Here is a 19,649-nt window from a genome sequence, read left to right on the forward strand (position 1 = left end):
TTTTTTTTTTAAATTTTTCTATCCTACAACAAAAAGAAATCTTGGAGAACACGCCAGCCCAGAGGAAATGCTATTGTATAGATTTCAAGGTGGAGCCGTGAGGTCATGAAGAGGAGGCAGTGAGGTTTACAGACAACAGTCTCATGGCTTAGGCAGTTCAAAACACCAAGGATTAAAATTGCTCATTAGCCCTGGACCTTATTAATACTTAATTCATGAAAAAAAGACAATATTTTTCAAATTTATAATTAAAGCTTCAGGTATAAGTTTGAAAGGCTGCAAGGTATTCTGAGCGAATGACTAGACCTATTCTTGCCATAGACTTTATGATCCAAAAATAATCCATGCCTACTAAAGACTCCTACCACAGAGTTGGCATGTCTTTTGTTCTGTAGGATGTCAGGAGGGCTAAACTATGTGTCTATGGATAGGATGCATGAAATTGGGGATATGGTCACCATTTAATAATAATTAACAATTGAGCAATTAATTGTGAAGCCCATTTTATATAAAATTAAGTATGTTATAGATTCTATAGCTGTATGAAATGTATAGGTAATGTTTGTCATTGATCTGTCACAGTAAAGTCCCAATCTGATCTACAAGTTTTAATGAATAGTGCAAAGTAACCCTCATTGTCATATTTCAGATCAAAGAAGAAATATTTTGACCAAATGACAAATAAAATACAGATAATCAGATACAGTCTTGATCAAGGCATGGGCCAATCAGGGGTGCTATGGATAATTCTTGACAGAAAGCCCAGTCCCCATGCCACCTGTCACACTTGCACCACATCAGTGTATCTTTCCTTTCTTTACCCCCACTGTATTAGGCTTTCCTCTTCATCTTGTTCCTTGTGTCTCTCCATTCTATGTGGCCCATAAACCAAACTTTTTAAACTACCATTCAGATTCTGTGAATTTGGAATTTTTTACTCCAACTTAAAATACTCCACTCACATTCCAGTCCCAGATGGGATCTAGGACCTTGTTTATATATCTCTCCTGGCACTTCTTAAGTGTCATATGCTACAATCATCTGTGTATTTGTTTAATTTCTACTTAGTATTATAAATACTTTGTAGACATTCTAGCTAAAGAGGCAAAATTTAAACAAAATCATCAAAAATGGAAGCAGGCTAACAAAAAAATACAATAGAAATGCTAAATATGACATTTTTTTCTTACTACTTTTGCTTTTTACAAGGCACATAATAAAATAGCTTGCCCAATAGGAACTCAATATTGTTGTGTCACTAAATTCTTGATCTCTTTTACAAGGGGTTGTGGTTCACTCAGTATTGGGTTTTAATCCACGTAACTTAGGTAAGTTATTTAATTTCTCTGTGCCTTAGTTTCATTTCTATAAAATAGGTATCATGCTAGTCACCACAAAACCTGAGGTTTTGTGGGTGTTGAATGAATCAATACATGTCAAGTGTTTTTGCCTCCTCCCTGGCACATACTGAGTATATATAATACACCACGTTCTGGTAGTTGTTGATGTGATTATTATTTATAGTTCCTTGAGATAAGGGATCATGTCTCCTTTATCTTTGTATTGGATTAAAGGTATAGTATATTCTGTAGGGATGAATGAAGTGTTGATAGTTTCACAAAGAAAGTGATAAATGAAAATGAGCCCTTTAGTGTCAAAAATGTGTAGGTTTTAGAAAAATTGGGTGCCTGGGCTTCCAGGCAGGGAAATTATGAACAACCACAAAGATGAGAATTAGAAAAACTCAGAGGTGGGAGAAAGATCAGAGGCCACATGTAGGGATATTATAAGAAAGAAGAAAGACTTGACAATTATTGACATGGTCCAGGCAAAGTCTGGGCTCACTCTTCTAGAGTGAAAGGGCAATAGAGCACTAATGGATGGTGGACAGATTTTGGGGGAAGTAATGAGAAGCAGTAATGAGACTCCAAAACTCCCCAGCTGTGTTGTCATGAGCATCTGGACTAAACATGAGGACAGTGACAATGAGGTGTCAAATTCAAGGGAGAAGAGAAAAATAACTGTTGAAGGTAAAAGTGCAACACAGTCTCACTATTTCTGAGCCTCAAAAGTTGAAATTTCTGATACTATGTTTTAATCAGGAAAACATTTTGAATACTATCTCTGAAAAAGTATATAATAGCAAGCAAAATTTATTATTTGGTAGGATAAAAAAGTTCTGAAACACTGAATAACTTTACAAGAAATAATAATTTGACCATCTTACCTGTAAGCATTTCCATGTAAATATATGACATGCATTTTAATATTATAACATTAGTCTGTATTTGTTGTAAAGAGATAGAGCATAATGCCTACTACAGTGATATGTGACAAGTTATTTACAAGAAATAATAATTTGATCATCTTACCTGTAAGCATTTACATGTAAATATATGACATGCACTTTAATATTATAAAGTTAGTCTGTATTTTTTATAAACCTTTAATAGTTCTGACTCGGAAATATATTATTCATCTTATTCTATGTAATAGATGCTTTTAAAAGCAAAGTGGTATTTAGTTTTTGCCTACTTTTAAACATTCTCTAATGCAAACTGTGGCTCTTGATTGATTACATTGGATAGGTTATTTTTAATGGTACTGATTCAAATTATCAGAAAATGTTGCAGACATTGTCAAAGAAGTTTATGATCACTATGATACTTGCAAGCATTTGGGCCACATCTTAACAGAACTTTATATGTTGTGTCTGCCTCTCTGTTCCTCTCTCTCTCTTTCTCTATGGGTGTGTGTAGATACATATATATAAAAATTTATATTAATTTATAATAATATATGAATTCTGATTCAAAAAGGAAATATATATAACAAAAATTAATAGCATTATGTGTTTAAGGATAGAAAGACATTTCTCCTACTTATTTAATTTATATTATGTTCAGTCACCACAGAAGCCAAATTGCTTTTTTGTTTTCATTTGACATCCAGTGATAGAGCACAATGCCTGTTTCAGTGATACGTGACGAGTTCTGAGAACTCCATGTAGGCTCAGCTGTTTCCCCAGAGTAGAGGGGTTGAGGAGTGAGTTCCAGGGAAAAGATTAGTCATGTGGTGAACAATGGTGATCTCTTATTCTTCCCTTATTCTCAAGAGTTGCTCTTTATACCATACATGACATTAAATAAATATCAAATATTTGCACACCCTAACTTTCTTATTAGTGAATAGTTTCTTAAAAGAGAGATAGAGGATCATTGTGATTGATAGTTTCAGGTGCATTTTTTTTTGGGGGGTGCACAATGGGTTTGACTGTGCCAGGTTGGCCAAACCATGTAACTTCTCAGGCCCTGGCTGTTTCATTTATAAACCAGAGGAAAAGGCTTTAGGTGACCTCCAAGGACCTTTCAGCTGCAGAGAAGAATTTGTGGAAAGTTCACAGCATTTAGAAAACAGAACTAAGACACCCATTGGCACTCCTGGAAGCTTGAGAGTGCCAGATCCTATTTGTAATACAGGAATGGAATGTCTGATTGATCGTATGAAATTGAATTCTAACTGAACCAGTTTGTTAAGTTCGATTTTCTTTAAAATTAAAGTAATACTCAGCTCATTGCCTTATGCTAGACAATAAACTGTGAACAAAAGACCTATAGAATTTCTGAATGGTAACAAATCCACCACACTTAAAACTTTTGGATGCCTAATTCCAACAAACAGTTTTCTTCCTTCATAATCGTGAATATGTATCTATTTTAAATAAAATTAATTCATATATATTACAAATTAATATATATATATAATATGTGTTATAAATAATATTTGCTAAGTAGTTTATATAAATTATTAGACTGTTATGAATAAAAGTTAAATAAACCATTTATTAAATTATTATAAAGAACCAGAAAAGTTTTACTAGGTTGTCAGTGTTATTCTTCAAAAGACTATGATACTTGTAAGCAGTTAGGTCACATTTTAATAGAACCTCCCACACCCTTTGAGGCAAAACAAAACAGCTGGTAGAAGCGGTTTTTCAAAATGGAAGAAAATAACATTTATGTGGAAGTCCAAATCTGACTTTGATTTTTTTAATATTTTTACTTCTTATTTTTACTTTTGCCCACTCATTCATTCTAGCAACATTTATGACATTATATATTATGTCCAAATCTTATGACAGGAAAGAGATTAGCCACGTGGTGAACAATAGTGATCTCTTTATTCTTTCCTGAGTCTTGGGAATTAATACAGGGTGTACAGGCTATCCAACAAAGTTATAATGTAATAGGAGAGATGGATATTAAAAACAAAATGCCCACAGATGTATATTTAATCTTGGTATTTTGAGAAGGTTTATTTAGTTTTGAAATAAGAAAGACATCCTAAGGAAAAAAAAATTTAATTTGAAATCTAAAGGATATAGTTGTCCCTGTGTTGAATATAGAGGATGAGATTCCTAAGCAGGGAAAATGAAATATATGAAGAAGCTGAGGAATTGTAAGAATGCCAGAGTGGCTGGAGTGACAAAAGGAAAGGGAGTAGAGAAGAGCACTAGATGAAGGAAGTAGAAGAGGCTAAGTCACATACCGTCTTGTAGGCCATCTATAGGATGGTATATTTTGCCCTGAGTGCGATGAAAAGTCATTTTTAAAGGGTTAATGAAATGATACAGCTTATACTTGTAATGTCTTGCTTTAGTTGCTAAGAGAGACTGGAATGGATGGGAAGTAGGAACATAATGGCATAAATCAGGACGCTCTTACAGTGGTCCAGAGAGAGATACTGATGGCTTGAACTATTCAATAGCAGTGCAAGTTGAGAAATAAATAGATTTGACATACAATTTTGCAAAAAAAAATCATAGTACTGATTACTAATTTCATTTGGGAAGATCAGGGGGAAAGATAACTCATGGATGAGTCTCAAGTTCCTGGACTGAGGAAATGAAGATGTCATATACTGAGATGAGAAGCATAGAGATGGAGCAAAATCCAGAAGAAAGGTGGTACTTTCATTTCAGGAAACATGGAAACGAAAGAGGCAGGATCCCTGTTTGTAATCAAACCTTGCATTGCTATGGCACTTTTGCAAGCCACAATTCTTTTAATAACTGTCTGCTTTGAAGCTATAACCCCTTTGGCCTCTATCCACAGTCTTCCAAGATAATGGTGTTATTCTATCTGGCCAAAGTAAATATTTCTGTTGTGGCTTCCTTTGAGTGTATAAGCCTCCTTCAAAGTTATGAAAAAGGCTATAGCACATTTGAAGCTCTTCAACTCAGGCCCTCACAGGAAGAGGAAGCTAATAACCCCAGAGAAACCGAGCCTCTGGCTAGAGGGATGATTGCTGTGTTTAAATAAAAGTATGCTCCTAAGCCCTGATGAGCTTTTCATGCACCCCTGTCCAACCTTTAATCTTTGCTGGCTCCAAATCGAGTTGGGGATGGAGGACTAGCCTAGCTCCAAAAGGACTTGAGGCATCTTGTTCCGATGGTGAGGAGCACAGATTTGGAGACAAACACAGCTGCCTGGGTTTGAATTCCAGTTTCTATTACCTACTTGCTCATTGGCCTTGATCAAGTCACTCAACTTATTTTCCAAGCTGCTGTTTCTTTATATGCAGTAATGGGCTTTATCTCATTAGGTTGATATGAAGATAGAATGAGAAATAATGTAATGAATCTGCCCAAGGTGTGGCACATGGTAAGCCTGCTACAAACGGGAGCTCTGTGTCCTGCCACTTGGTCGAGATAACTTTTCTGCAGCATTTGATATGTTGTCTGATACTTGGTTGGACAACACAGTTCTTAGTTCCTTCCTTCTCAGTAAGCCTAGAAATGTTCTAAATCAGGAACTGCAATATAAAAAGAAATAGATTAAAAATCTTAAATTCTGTTGGCAAGCTTTTGAACTCTTGTTACTAAATAGACCCAATTGCTAAAATAATGAATTGATTCAAATTCTCAGGACCGTTTCTTGTTTAATTCTCATTAGTTTGTCAGAATTCTTCAAAAATGTCTTTGTCTACTCTCTTTAGCTTATTTGTACATTAGTTTCTTTAGCTTATTTGTACATTAGCATGGAGGTGGATGCACAGATATATCCATCGCATATCTTATGATCTTATGGGTCATACATTCATCTCATATTCACCTCTGCAGAGAAATGTCGGTATCCCTCAGAAAGGTGATTTTAATATAGGTCAGGAGACGTCCACAGTAAGACTTCTGGTTGCCCTCTCTAGAAATTTCCTGAGATATTTAGCAATAACATTGTTCTTTAGGCCATAAATTATGCTCCCAAAGATTAGCCTCTAATATGATTCTCCTTGAAATTGATTACATTGGGGAGAATGCATTCTTTCTGCCTGAGAGGTACAGCCACCATAATCTGGAGCCAGCTTGTCTTGTGTGGTTCCTTACAGATTACATGGGCACTGAGCAGACTGTCTTAGTCTAAAACAATTTGTGAAAATTGAGACTCTGAGAAATTTAGTTCTAAATTCACCTTAGTGAGTGTCATCAATCAAAGGCAAAAGGAAAGAAAGTTATTCTAAACGTTAACATAAAATTATTTTCTCAGCTGAACTATATGTACAAAGGGATAATTATTATTATTTATATTGTCGTTATTATTTATTACATGAGCATTTCCTAGCGAAACAGTGATTTTCTTTTATGACATAAGCAAACCCAAATAGACAGTGATATGGCAAGTAAAGTGTCACAAGGAGAAAGCTGTGCATTGCTTCTTACAGGGAATTAGACTCATTTCTCACCTCACCTAGATCAGTCTCATTTGTCTTCCTTCTGTAACACACATGAAGTTTATCAAATATTTGATTTCTACTCTTTCATCATCAATTCCTAACTATGGTCATCTCCTGTTTGGTGGTGAAAATAGAGATGTGCCTTGATGTGTAGACCAGACATACATGTGGGTCTGAATAAATGCCTGTAAATTCCAGCATTTTCAAAATCCCTTAGGAAACTAGATTTATCAAAGAAATCCAAGGAAAATACATTAACAATATAGGAATGTGCTCTGACAAGTTAATTATAACTCATAAACTTAATGTTTTTAAACTTCAAAATTTTATATTATTTTTGCTTATAATAAGGAATATTTCTAGGAATAAAAAATTTTAATTTTCCACAACTTACAATGATCTCAACTTCTTTATTATAAGAACTTTGGGACATCAGAGAAATGTTCATAAGAGGCTTTAAATATTGCTATAATTTTTTATTAACAAATGGTACAAATCAGGTATAATAAAATGTTAAAATTTAAGAAAACCAGATGGTAAATACATGGATGTTTGATACATTGTTTTAAGATATTTTTTTTCCTGTGATGCATTTCACATTAAAATAAAGAAAAAGTGAAAAGATATTTAGATCATTCATGTTTTCTTCTTTATTGTTATAGAAAGTATTTATCTTTTCTGGAACATTTAGAAAAAACTTGGATCCCTATGAACTGTGGAGTGATCAAGAAATATGGAAAGTTGCAGATGAGGTAAGTATGCTAACTCAAAAAATTTTGAAAGTGGTAGTTCATACATGTAAAAGAATGGTTGTCATAACTGAGATAATTTTATGCAATCACCTCTGTGTTTGTGTGTGTGTGTGTGTGTGTGTGTGTGTGTGTGTGAGTGAGTGTGTGTGTGTATGTGAATGCGCACGTGAGTATACACAATTTTAACAGGAGTATCCTAATCTTCCTGGAGCACCTTATATTTTGGATTTAACCCATTTCTCTCTTCCGGGGACTCAGGTCCTTTCTCAGTACATTTAGGTTAATAAAATGCCATAGACTGTATGGCATATATACAGCATAAATTTATTTCTCACAGTTCTGGAGGCCAGAAAATCCAAGATCAAGGTATCAGTAGTTTTGATGCTAGTAAGGAAGTGCTTCCTGGTTCATAGATGGTGGCTTCTTTCTGTGTAGTAGAACAGGTGAATGATCTCTCTGGGAGTTCTTTACAATAGCTCTAATCCCATTCACAAGGGCACTGTCCTAATGACTTAAGCATCTTCCAAAGGTCTCACCTCCTACTGCCATGATGTTTGAGGTTAGAATTTTGACATATAATATTTTTAAAAGACCAAAAACTTAGACCTAGAATTCCCCTTGTTCCCCCAAATACATGTTATTCTCATATACAAAATGCACTTATTTAAATAACCCCAAATGTCTTAATCATTCTAGCATCAACTTAAAAATATAAAGCTGGTAGTCATCTAAAAGATATATATATATATATATATATATATATATATATATATATAGTGAGACTTAAGATATGATCTGACCTTAAGTAAATTGTTTTCTACATATACACCTATAGAATCTGACCTTGTATATGCTTTCAGAATAAATTTGATGGGACAGGAATATGATAGACATTCCCATTCCAAAAGGGAGAAGTATAAAAAAAAAAGGAGTGCCAAGAAAAATAATCTTCTTTGGTTCAATGCTATGTGCCCTGCAGGCTCACTAGGTAGGTGTCCCACCTTTCAGACACACTAGTATGGAGACCCTACCCCCATGGCATTGACAGCTCACTCCTGTGGTGGCTCTGTACCTGAATTCTGTGCCTGTGACTCCCTCGTGCTAGAATCTAGCTGGTAGATGATAGATGATTCTAGCCTGAGGGAGTTACAGGTGCCACTTTATAGGAAGGATGGCCTTTCCTCCATTATCTAATACGGTATTCCTCATTTGTGACTGAGAAATTATCCAAATGGCCTCTACCATACATATTTCTTTTTTTTTATTTTTATAAATTTATATATGACAGCAGAATGCATTACAATTCCTATTATACATACAGAGTACAATTTTTCATATCTCTGGTTGTATACAAAATAAATTCACACCAATTCGAGTCTTCAAACATGTACTTTGGATAATAATGATCATCATATTCCACCACCATCCATATTTCTACTCACATTTCATTCATGTAAAATCTGACCTTTTGTGTGCTTCCAGAATAAATTGATGGGACAGACATATAATTATCTTTAAGATAATTATAGTTTTCTTTGCAATTTCCCCCTCTCCCTCACCAGTATAACCTCCAATGGGCCACTGGCAACCATGTGAACTTTCTCTCACATGCACCTCGAACCTCTTCCAGCCTCTATTCATTACCCAGTTCCAAAGCTGCCTCCACATTTTTAATATTTCTGGCAGCAGCATTCCTCTGCTAGGACCAATTTTCTGTCTTAGTCTCTTGGAGCTGCTAAAAAAAATACTATAGCCTAGATAACACAAAAACAACAGATATTTATTTTTCATAGTTTTGAAGTCTGAAAAATCCCAAATTAAGGCCCAGGCAGATTCAATATCTGGTGAGGGCCTGCTCCCTCATAGATGGCTGGGTTTTCGCGGTGTCCTTACAGGGCAGAAGGCGTAAAGGTAGGTCTCCAGAGCCTCTTTTGCAAGAGCACAAATCCAAATCATGGATTGAGGCTAGTGTCCTTATGACCTAGTCACCTCCAAAAGGCCTCATCCCCTAACACCATCACTTTGGGGGTTAGAATTTCAACATAAATATTTCAAGAGGACACAAGCATTCAATCTATAGCAGAACCCATAGATAACATTACTTGGAAGTAATTTGCTTCAGAGACATGATCCAGGAAACACTCAAGCACCTACTGTGCCCTGGGATTACCCTTGATCACCTCTCCACATTTCTCATGTACCCCGTAAGTTCTGAATCCCTCACAGCATAAGGAGAAGGCTGTAATTTGACAGGATACACTTCCCTGAGAAGTATAGGTTTACAGAGATGATGCTCATTCTAGAGCTCTTGAGAATGACTAGAATCTTCTCTGAAAATTAGCAGGAGTCATCTGCTTTCAGAAGATGTGGTATTGAGCACTTCTATGCAAAATGCCACTTGACTTAGATGAGGCTTATGCCATCTCTTTAAGTCATGAGGATGCCTTATAGGAAATGTATCAATTAAAAAGGAATCAAAATATTTAAATAGCATTCTATGCTTCTTCAACAGATGACTGATTAAAATTGAAAGCATTATACAGATGAATTGGTGAATGGGGAGAACTAGTTAAATTCCTGATCCCTTTATCAGAACACCCTCTCTATAAACAGATAATTTCTTGAAAGAACTATAGCTATTATGTTAAGGAGAAATACACCATAAATTGCTCTCTTTTGTTAAACTTGAAGTTTCATTCCATAGAACTAAATGGTGGTAGAATAGAATCATGAGATCCAAGATTGTGGAGACTCAAAGGTCTTTTTAGAGAACAATTTCATAGTACTATTTCCTGTACTTTGGTCCTTCTCACCTGATTTCTGTTTATCCTAAATCTCTTCCCTTTTCTGCCTCCCTTCTAAGTAGACCTTGCCAGGAGCTTTGTAATGTCTCTGAGTGCTAAACACTTACCCGTTGAGTGCCCAACCTTAACATGCCCCTAATAAAATGTACTTAGATTAACCATTTTCATTATCAAAGTTTCCTTATTACCCAACAAATGCAGGGATTTTAAAGAAAACATTAACTAAATTGCAAGTGACACATTTTAAGACCTTTGATGTGACTTCAGAGATTTAACTATAGGAACACAGTGTGGTGGGAGAGAACTTAGGAAGTAAGACATTAGACTTTATAAAATCTGCTAGTAATGCCAAGTTACAATAAAGTTTACAGGGAAGCAGGATCATAAACTAATCTAAAATTTTAGAAGACGTGGTTAAAACTTAAAAGTACTCCTATAATATAGATATTTACATGTTCACATTTTTATTTGATTGTTCATATTTAGGTTTGTCTGTTTGCTGATATTCTTTTATTAAATAATTTGCTGTTCATAAGCAAAGACGATGATGATATCCTAATCTTAATGTGATATGCTTTGAGTTTTAGTGACACATTTTTGTCCAAGAAGCCCAAAGGCAGCAAATAAGCAGTAGCCCAGAGAAGCAGAAAAAGGATTGAAGTTTAAAGATTATAAGGCCCAAGTTTTAGTCCTATATGGTTGATCATATTATCATGTGCAAACAGTAACATTTTTGGATGTGTCAGACCAGAAACTGGACAAGAACCTGGAACCTGGTTTATTCATTAGACTGCAGCTCCATCCACTTTGCAGCCCTGGTGAACTTTCTAAACCCTACTTCTGATTACTTGTCTCTTTCCTTCATATATATGGATCCTTATTGCCTGCAGGACCAAGTCTATACTGTTTAAAGTGGATTACAGGGACCTCTATGGTACGGTCTTTGCCTCTCTAATTTTGCTTTCCAATGAGGCCTGCTTTCCATGATTCAGCTATTCTGAATTTCTCTGGATTCTTTAAAGCACTGAGTACACTCTGATCTCCAGGGGCTTTTTCACGTGCTGTTTTGTGTACCTAGGAAACCCACCCAGCCCTTTGTGGCTTCTTTCTACTCCTAATTTCAGGACTCTCCTTACACATCTCTTCTAGAAATTTGCCTTCATGCTTCAGGTCCAAGAGAGAAGCCTTTCCTAAGCATATTCTATACCTCCACCTATCTCATAGCACTCCTCATGGCAGATAGAGATTTACCTCTCATCTTGTCCAGACCACCTACCCTACATGGTACCAAAAGTTCCTCGGAGTCAGATGTTGTATCCTATTCAGTGTGGTATTTCCAGTATCAAAAGGAGTGTTAGACAAATAGATAGTGTTCAATGAATATTAATTGAATGAATGAATGAATGTATAAAGAATTCTTCCATTTCACATGGAAACAGCTTTGTGATTGATATGCAACAAGTATGATCATCCCTACTTTAGTGATGAGCATCCTGAGCCTTGAGAAATTCAAGGGTCTTGCTGGGATTGCTGGCAGATGCAGGACCAGAGCCACAGCCTTGACTTCTGGGTCCCAGGCTGTTTTTCATGTTAGTGTTATTCATAATCTAAGTACTATGGCTGTTAGTTTTTATTTATTTATTTATTTTTGTGGTGATCATTTGCTTTTTAGCTTACTTTATAGAAATTTTCATCTTTACACATTGATAGTCTGGTAAACCATTTTAGAAGAAAACTAAATAGCAAAAATAGTGGCCTTTTCAGTGAAAAATTTGTCCAGGGAGGCCTGCAGAGTAGGAACAAAAGGAGTATCAAAAGGAGTTAAAAGTGTTTATTTTTATAAACACTAATGGACCCTTCAGTTAAATTTCAGTTCATGTTTCTGATTTTTTTAATGTTCCTGACACAAGACAAACCTCTTGCTCCATAATAGCATTCCAGTGTGCACCAATAGCAAAAGCATTTTGAATAAAATACTTGGTCCTTTATAGACTGTTAAACATTTTTTTTGATATTTCAAAAAATACTGCTTAATTAATAGGAGTTTGGGAAGTACATGTAATTTAGTAGTTCAGTTCAGTAGTAACCCTGTTACTATTGGCATCGTTTAACTGAATACTATTGTAGTACTTTTTGCTAATTTATCAGCACATATACTTAGTTGGTAACTATAACTTAGAAAGTTCTTTTGATGTATGGCTCCTTATTGATGTGTGTATGTATGTATTTATTTTTAAAGCTCTGTTGGGTAGAATGAAAATAATTAAAAACTTCTAGATTCTAATTGTTTTGAATTCATCTTGGCTTGGGAAGAATTAAGCTAAAGTTTATATTTATTTTTAACCATTTGTAAAATCATTTGTAATGATAGTATTAAAAAGATGACATTGGAATAGAGGTTTGTTTATGCATGCATTATACATGCATAAATGTGTGTGCATATGTGTGTGTGTGAGAGGGTGATTCTGCTGTTAAATATCACTAAATTAATAACCTGTATAATAATTTCCATTTCAGTCTTGTTTGCCCATATTGTTCTTTGCCCATAATTCTTGAACAGTAATTTCACACTAATTATTTTTCTCCTCATTCAGACTATGCATTTCTTCAAAGTAGGTCCTAGTGTTATTGATCTTTGAATTCCCAGGTCTGTCATAGTACCTCAAATTTAATAAACTCTTATTAAGAGTCTATTGAAGAAATACAAGATTAAGCAGTCATTTAAATTCAGATGACCAGTAAACACATTCAAACCATTCTTATCAGCACTATCTTTGTATCTTTTCAAACCAATTGCCAGTCTATCTTGTTTCTTATTTTCTCTCCAAAGTCTATCACGATATTTGGCAGAAAATAGAATCTCAATGTTCATTAACTGCAAAAAGTTGTCACTAAATTATGTTGAATTTTCTCTGGTAACAATGATTCTAAAAGATTTTTCCTGTCCTTCACAGTGAACAAAATAGTGAGATAGTATTGTTGCACAATACCTAGATTGGGCAGTCTTCCCTAACATTCATTTTTAAAATTCTGTTCTCTAAATATTGACAGTGATATATGTTTAAGTATTATTTACTTGTAGTAAAGAACATACTTTGATCAGCTTTTACCACAGGCAAGTACAAAGTATAGCATAGTAAAATAGCTTTTCTAGTGTGGTGTTAGGAAATTAGTATATGATCTATGTGAATCTAGAGAGAGACAACTCCACATTTACCCAAATTCCAGCTCCTTACTATGGGCATGATTTAACTGAATACTGTTGTAGAAGTTTCTGCTAACTTACTTTCTGAGGCCACTTGTGAAGAGAAAACCTTGGAACCTCATTGTCACACTCATGTAGTGTTTCTTCTCCAGAGCCTGCATTCTTGGGATTTTCCAGGCTCTGCTAGTAGTTGCCATAGGTTAGGTAACCACAGCTCATGTGCGCTATACTCTATAGAAACCTCTTTCCACCAATAAGCCCAGTTAATCATAATAACACTTCATGATCAATACTATTATTTACACCTTTTTACATGCAAGGTAAATAACAAAATAACATGCCTCACATTGTGAGCAAATAAGTGGAAGTTCAAAACCAATTCTGTTTCATTTCTCTGCTTCAGTCTTTAACCATTAGTTTCCTTGTTGTTTGTCTACAAAAAATACCCATTCATATGTAAATACATAAATATATAAATAAAGCTTCAAATCCTACTGACTAAACACCTATTTATTGATCTGAAATAAAGTAACAACTTCTCTATCAGTTTTAGGTAACTTCTATTTTTATAATTTGTTTTGGGGGGTTTTATCAAGTCTTACAAGACTTACAAGCAAATTGATAAGCTTTAGATCACACTACGTATAGCAGAGCTGAAACCAACACTCATCCATTCACCCTTAAGTTTTGTTTCATCAAATCTCTGTTTGGTTTGGATGAGGAATTCTAGGAGCTCAGTACATATTTGTTGAATGAATGAGTAAATGTGTTGAGGCTGACAGTGAGCTGAGCTGAAGAGCTCGTTTTTTACCTTCAAGAAGCTTACTGTCTTACAAGAAAAGTTGCACAAATACTATCATAAGTAGATGCCTGGGTGCTCTAAGGGATGATAAGGGGTATTACTTTAGATTAAGCAATAGCACAAACCTGAGAATATCAAGGTTATAGGAAACTAAAAACTGGTTCTGCTGGAACAAGTGCAGAGAAGGCTTTATTCTGGATGCCTTGTGTGCCATGTGAGAACCTTATATTTTATTCTGCTAAGAAGACAACTACTGTAGGATTTAAGACAGAGAAAATTATGGTCAAACCTGCATCTTAGGGAGATTTCTGGAGTGTTCACATGATGGATTGATACTTCAATCAATTGATATTTGTGGTGTGATGCTGAAGAAATTATGATGGTCCAGACTAGGTCACTGTAACAGAGGTGGCATGGAAGAGAAGGATTTTAGAAGTATTTGGATAAAGTCCAAGACTGCAGATAAATATGTGAAAATTGTTAGCTTATTGATACCCTGAAAATGACTGAAATCTTAGAGGAGAATCGGGCAAGTTGGGATGGAAATTAATATTCCGGGGACAGAAAAAGAGGAAGTTGTCCACACATAATAATAAGAAATGACCATGGTGTAATTTCTCAGATGCCAAGGCAAAATGTTTCAGAAAGGAAAATCTTCTGTGGTATAGGGCGACATATACATACTAAATTTTTGAAATATCTGGATGACAAAGTGGGTAAATATTGAATGATTGCCAAAGGAGACCCTGGTGGCAAATGAGGATTTTGCTTTTATTTTAAGAGGGAAAGACCATAGCAGATTCACAGGCAGAAGCAATAAAAAGCAAGATGTGGCAGACAGAAAGAATACAGGTCCTGTAACTGCCTGATATACTTTATTCATGTTCTTAGATACTTGCACCCCAAAGTAGTTTTATGTTGGAGCCTGCAGAAATACATCAGAGTAATCATCTTTGTCTAATTAACATGTTTACATTGCCTACAATCTCAGAAACCCTTTTCAACCTTTAATGAATTCTCACAAATTGAGATTGTCTTAATGAGAAATTACTCAGGGAAAGCAGTATCACCAGCAATACACATCATGAGCACACAGAATTTGCTGAATAAACAGCAATGTGGGGCATTTCTGGTTTCATCTCTGAAAACATGAAATTTTTTCTTAAGACCATTATATCATTTTTCCTGTATTATAGTTAGGTGTTGACATATCTTGCTCCTCATACCAAATTCCAGATTCCTCAAGGGTAGGAGACAATCATCTCTGTATCTTAGGTCCTTTCTCCTCAGCAATTCTTGGCAGTGAAGAAACATTTAATGTACATTTATTAAAAAAACTGATATGATCCAAGACTTCAATATTTTTTGTCTTATTTTGATAGGATGGGTTTTTATACCCCATTTGTTTTTCCAAGTAGGCGGTTTTTTTTTCTTACAGTTTTTATGAATTAAAGAGACGAGTAGTAAATTGCCGCATGTAATTTTAATAATCTTTTATTACCTTTTATGGTAGAGTGGAAATGCAAGGTGGCATCCATGTCATGTCATACCTTCTAACCCTTTATGCTGTCTTTTATCCTCTATAGGACTAGCTGCACAGGGATGCCATGATAGACTGAATAACTGATTTCTGTACATATCATCTTTCCCAGCCTGTATTCAATTGTGTTGTAATTAGAATATACAATTTAATAAATCCTGAGCCCTGAAGGAGCCATCTGCCATTTATTATTTCCTCAGTGCTTGTGAGAGTACCTGGACCTTAAGTAGGTACTCACTGAAATGTTCTTGAATGAAGGTGGTACCAGGCTCAAACAAGTGTTCAAGTGATCCTTTATTGCTGCCAAGATTATAAATAGACTTTTGGTCAATCAGGCCCAAATAGTGTGAGTTCGGGTGGAGTTGATATGAAACTGAAGCTTTCAGAACTCTCATGTGTATTTTTAGATTTTCACACTCTTGGGAGATTTTTAGCCCTGTATTGTCTCAAGTACCCTTTCAAAACAGTGTTTTCTCTCTTTCCTGCAGGTTGGACTCCGATCTGTGATAGAGCAGTTTCCTGGGAAGCTTGACTTTGTCCTTCTGGATGGGGGTTATGTGTTAAGCCATGGCCACAAGCAGTTGATGTGCTTGGCCAGATCTGTTCTCAGTAAGGCAAAGATCCTACTGCTTGATGAACCCAGCGCTCACTTGGATCCCATGTGAGTTTCAGAAACCCTGATCCTTAATAACACTGTGGGAATAGAATCATTGAGAGCTACCTTTGTATCAGATGTATACAAATTCCCATAAGGTTGCCATGTCTGCAAGTGGGGAACCCCCCTCTCCCCAATACTAAATAATTGCCCAATGGAAAAGTCACTATTTGGTGTGAGCACAAATGCTTATTTCCTTGATAAGAACTTTGGGTTCTCTTATTAATGTGATTTGGAATTTCATACAAACACTTCCATCTTGTCAACACAAGACCATTAGAGACATGGTCCTGCTCTGATCCTTATGATTTTTTCCTTTATCCCATTTATACCATAAATATTTTAATGTAAAAAATAATGAAGAACTGCTGTTGATTCTAACAATGAAAAATCACTTATTTATGAAATTTTCTTCAAAATATTTGTCCTATTTACTTATGGGTACTTTAACATCTACCCATGTAGTTGGAAAGCTGATTGTAGTTAACTCTAGACCAGTGCTATATTAAAAGTATTGAAAGAAAGAAGTGATTTAGTCAGGCTTGGTGGTGCTTGCCTGTAATCCCAGTGGCTTAAGAGGCTGAGGCAGGAGGATCACAAGTTCAAAGCCACCCCCAGTAACTTAATGAGACCCTAAGCAACTTAATAACACCCTGTCTCAAAAAAAAAAGGGTGGGGATACAGCCCAGTGGTTAAACACCCCTGGGCTCAATCCCTGGTATCAGAAAAAAAAAGTGATTTAAACTACATTGATTGAATAATAGGCATGTTATCAAAGATAAAGGCACATTTTCCATATTCTGTGAAGTGGTATGCAAACATTCTGTATGTGGTATTTTCTTTCTTTTCTAGAACATACCAAATAATTCGAAGAACTCTGAAACAAGCATTCGCTGATTGCACAGTAATCCTCTGTGAACACAGAATAGAAGCAATGTTGGAATGTCAACGATTTTTGGTGAGTCTTTATACATTTACTTAAGATCTCATTTCTCTTGTAATTCTTGATAACAATCTTGCATGTGATACTGCAAATTGCAACAGTGTACAAGTTCTTACTTAAAACATGTGTCAAAAAATCCCTCAGACTTCACTCAAAATAGCTGCACAAGTTTTTCACTTTGAGTTGAGCTATGAGTTGAGGTTGAAATTCAGTACTCCTAAAACAATGGCATGTGACCAAGTTACATTAATTAATAAATCTGATACCTATGCTTTTTGAGGCCTTTAACTAGAGACCAAATCATGAAAAGTACTCTACCATTAAAAAATAAAAAGTCTTTCTGACTCTTTCAATAACAATCTCCCTTGGATAGGATGGGGACAGGCCTGTTTGTCTTATAATTTGATTTGTGGTTTTAGTGTGGTAGTTGAAAGACTTATTTCTCTGATTATATTTAGGGCTCAGGGTGCCTTTCTCAATCCCCTTCTCAATGTGCTTCCAAAACTGTCACAGATGCCCGTCAAGTGTTGTTTACAAATTCTCTTGGGTTTAGTCACAAGGAAGTTCTGAGGATAATATATCATGTCATTTTTGTTAAGGCTTTTGAGCCCTCAGGAGGTAAAATGCTCTCCTTACTGGTGGGTTTTTATTATCATTATTATTAAAAAGCTTGAAAATGACAATTTAGGGAGCAGACAACCTCTGTCTTTCATAGACAAGTTCAGGTTGGGTTAGGCCCTCTATTCCCTGGCCTTGAGTTTACTTTAACATGCAACAGCAGCATATTAAACTCAGGCAAATCCTGACCAATTTGGAATTGTTAAGCTTCAGGTCCACTGTTGAAGAAGTTCGGTATTTTATGGTGCTGTGCATTTAACTCACTTACAAAGTATGTAAAGAATCTCTGATAAATCTTTCTTGTTTTCAAAGCACCCTCAATTCATCTAAAGTTCTTTTAAGAAGTGCATTGCTCATACTATACTAATTTTTAAAAAATTCCAGCTGCTTAGAAAATTACAGTTAATTTCACAGATGGTAGGAGCTCCTTAAAGCAAGAAAATGTAATAATTAAATGATGTCCCTGATTGTTCAAAATGCCAGGCAGGCTCTGGACACTGTGTTTTCTTTTAGCTTTTATTTTCCTTTGAGCCTTTGCCAGTTTCTGTCCCTGCTCTGGTGTGACCTGACTCCTGTCTGAGATCTCACTAATGACCACTTCCCCAGGTCATAGAAGAGAACAAAGTGCGGCAGTATGATTCCATCCAGAAGCTTCTGAGTGAGAAGAGCCTCTTTCGACAGGCAATCAGCTCCTCGGACAGGATGAAGCTCTTCCCCCACCGCAACTCCAGCAAGCACAAGTCTCGGTCCCAAATTGCTTCTCTGAAGGAGGAGACAGAAGAAGAGGTCCAAGAAACAAGGCTCTAGAGAGCAATTAAAAATGATGATGACATGGGACATCCACTGATGGAACTGGAGCAGAAATCAGCTGCCTTAGCCTTAGAAAGCAAGGATGAGAATGCTTTAAAAAAAAAAATGAAACATTTTGGTTAAGAGGACTTTAGGACATTCATGTAGGTCTGGATAAATGGCTTCCTACAGTCATCAAATTGTGTGAAAGGTACTTCAAATTCTTGAAGTTTTACCACTTGTATTTTGCAAGACAGATTTTCCTGAAAACACTTGCCTTTTGGTAGTTGTTGGAACGGCAGCTAGATATCAACCAGCCTAGTTGTTCACCTTACCGTTTAGTGAAACTGGTTAATTTGTATTAACAAAGAACTGAAATCATACTTCTTAGAGATATGATTAAATAATGATAACTGGAAATTTTAGTGGATTATATAATTTATATCCCTTTTTCTCTCCCCTCTCTAAGATATTTAGACAAATATATTGTCTGCTAAGCATTCTAGCTGTCTCATTTCCAAGCAAGTTTTAGAATACTGCAGGAGTCCCAAGAGAGCTCAATAAGTTATGTTCCATTCAATATCCAATGATTAGTCAAGAAAGAAACTTCCAGATCCTGGGAATCAGGGTTAGTACCATCTGTATCTACCAAACACTTAAATATTTCAGAGTATCAGATTACATTCTTTACCTAGATAAGGACTGTTGTAGTCCCATGTCAGGGATGAGATGGATCCCTTGATGTAGAAATTGACATGCCTCTCCTGCACCTGAGAATATTGAGATCTTAAGACCTCTGACCTGGAAGATGG

General features: G+C 35.6%; 1 protein-coding gene across 1 annotated transcript in view; it reads left to right on the forward strand.

Moving 5' to 3' along the window:
• The window catches only part of Cftr (CF transmembrane conductance regulator), a 155,923-nt gene extending 137,068 nt beyond the window's left edge, over window positions 1–18,855 (forward strand). The window contains exons 24-27 of the mRNA XM_077796424.1: window positions 7,392–7,481; window positions 16,321–16,493; window positions 17,340–17,445; window positions 18,655–18,855. Of these exons, the coding sequence (XP_077652550.1) occupies window positions 7,392–7,481; window positions 16,321–16,493; window positions 17,340–17,445; window positions 18,655–18,855 (570 nt within the window). The remainder of the gene's footprint in view (window positions 1–7,391; window positions 7,482–16,320; window positions 16,494–17,339; window positions 17,446–18,654) is intronic.
• Window positions 18,856–19,649: the final 794 nt, after the last annotated feature.

The sequence above is a fragment of the Urocitellus parryii genome, chromosome 3 (genome assembly GCF_045843805.1).
Source record: "Urocitellus parryii isolate mUroPar1 chromosome 3, mUroPar1.hap1, whole genome shotgun sequence".
NCBI classification, from domain to species: Eukaryota; Metazoa; Chordata; class Mammalia; order Rodentia; family Sciuridae; genus Urocitellus; species Urocitellus parryii.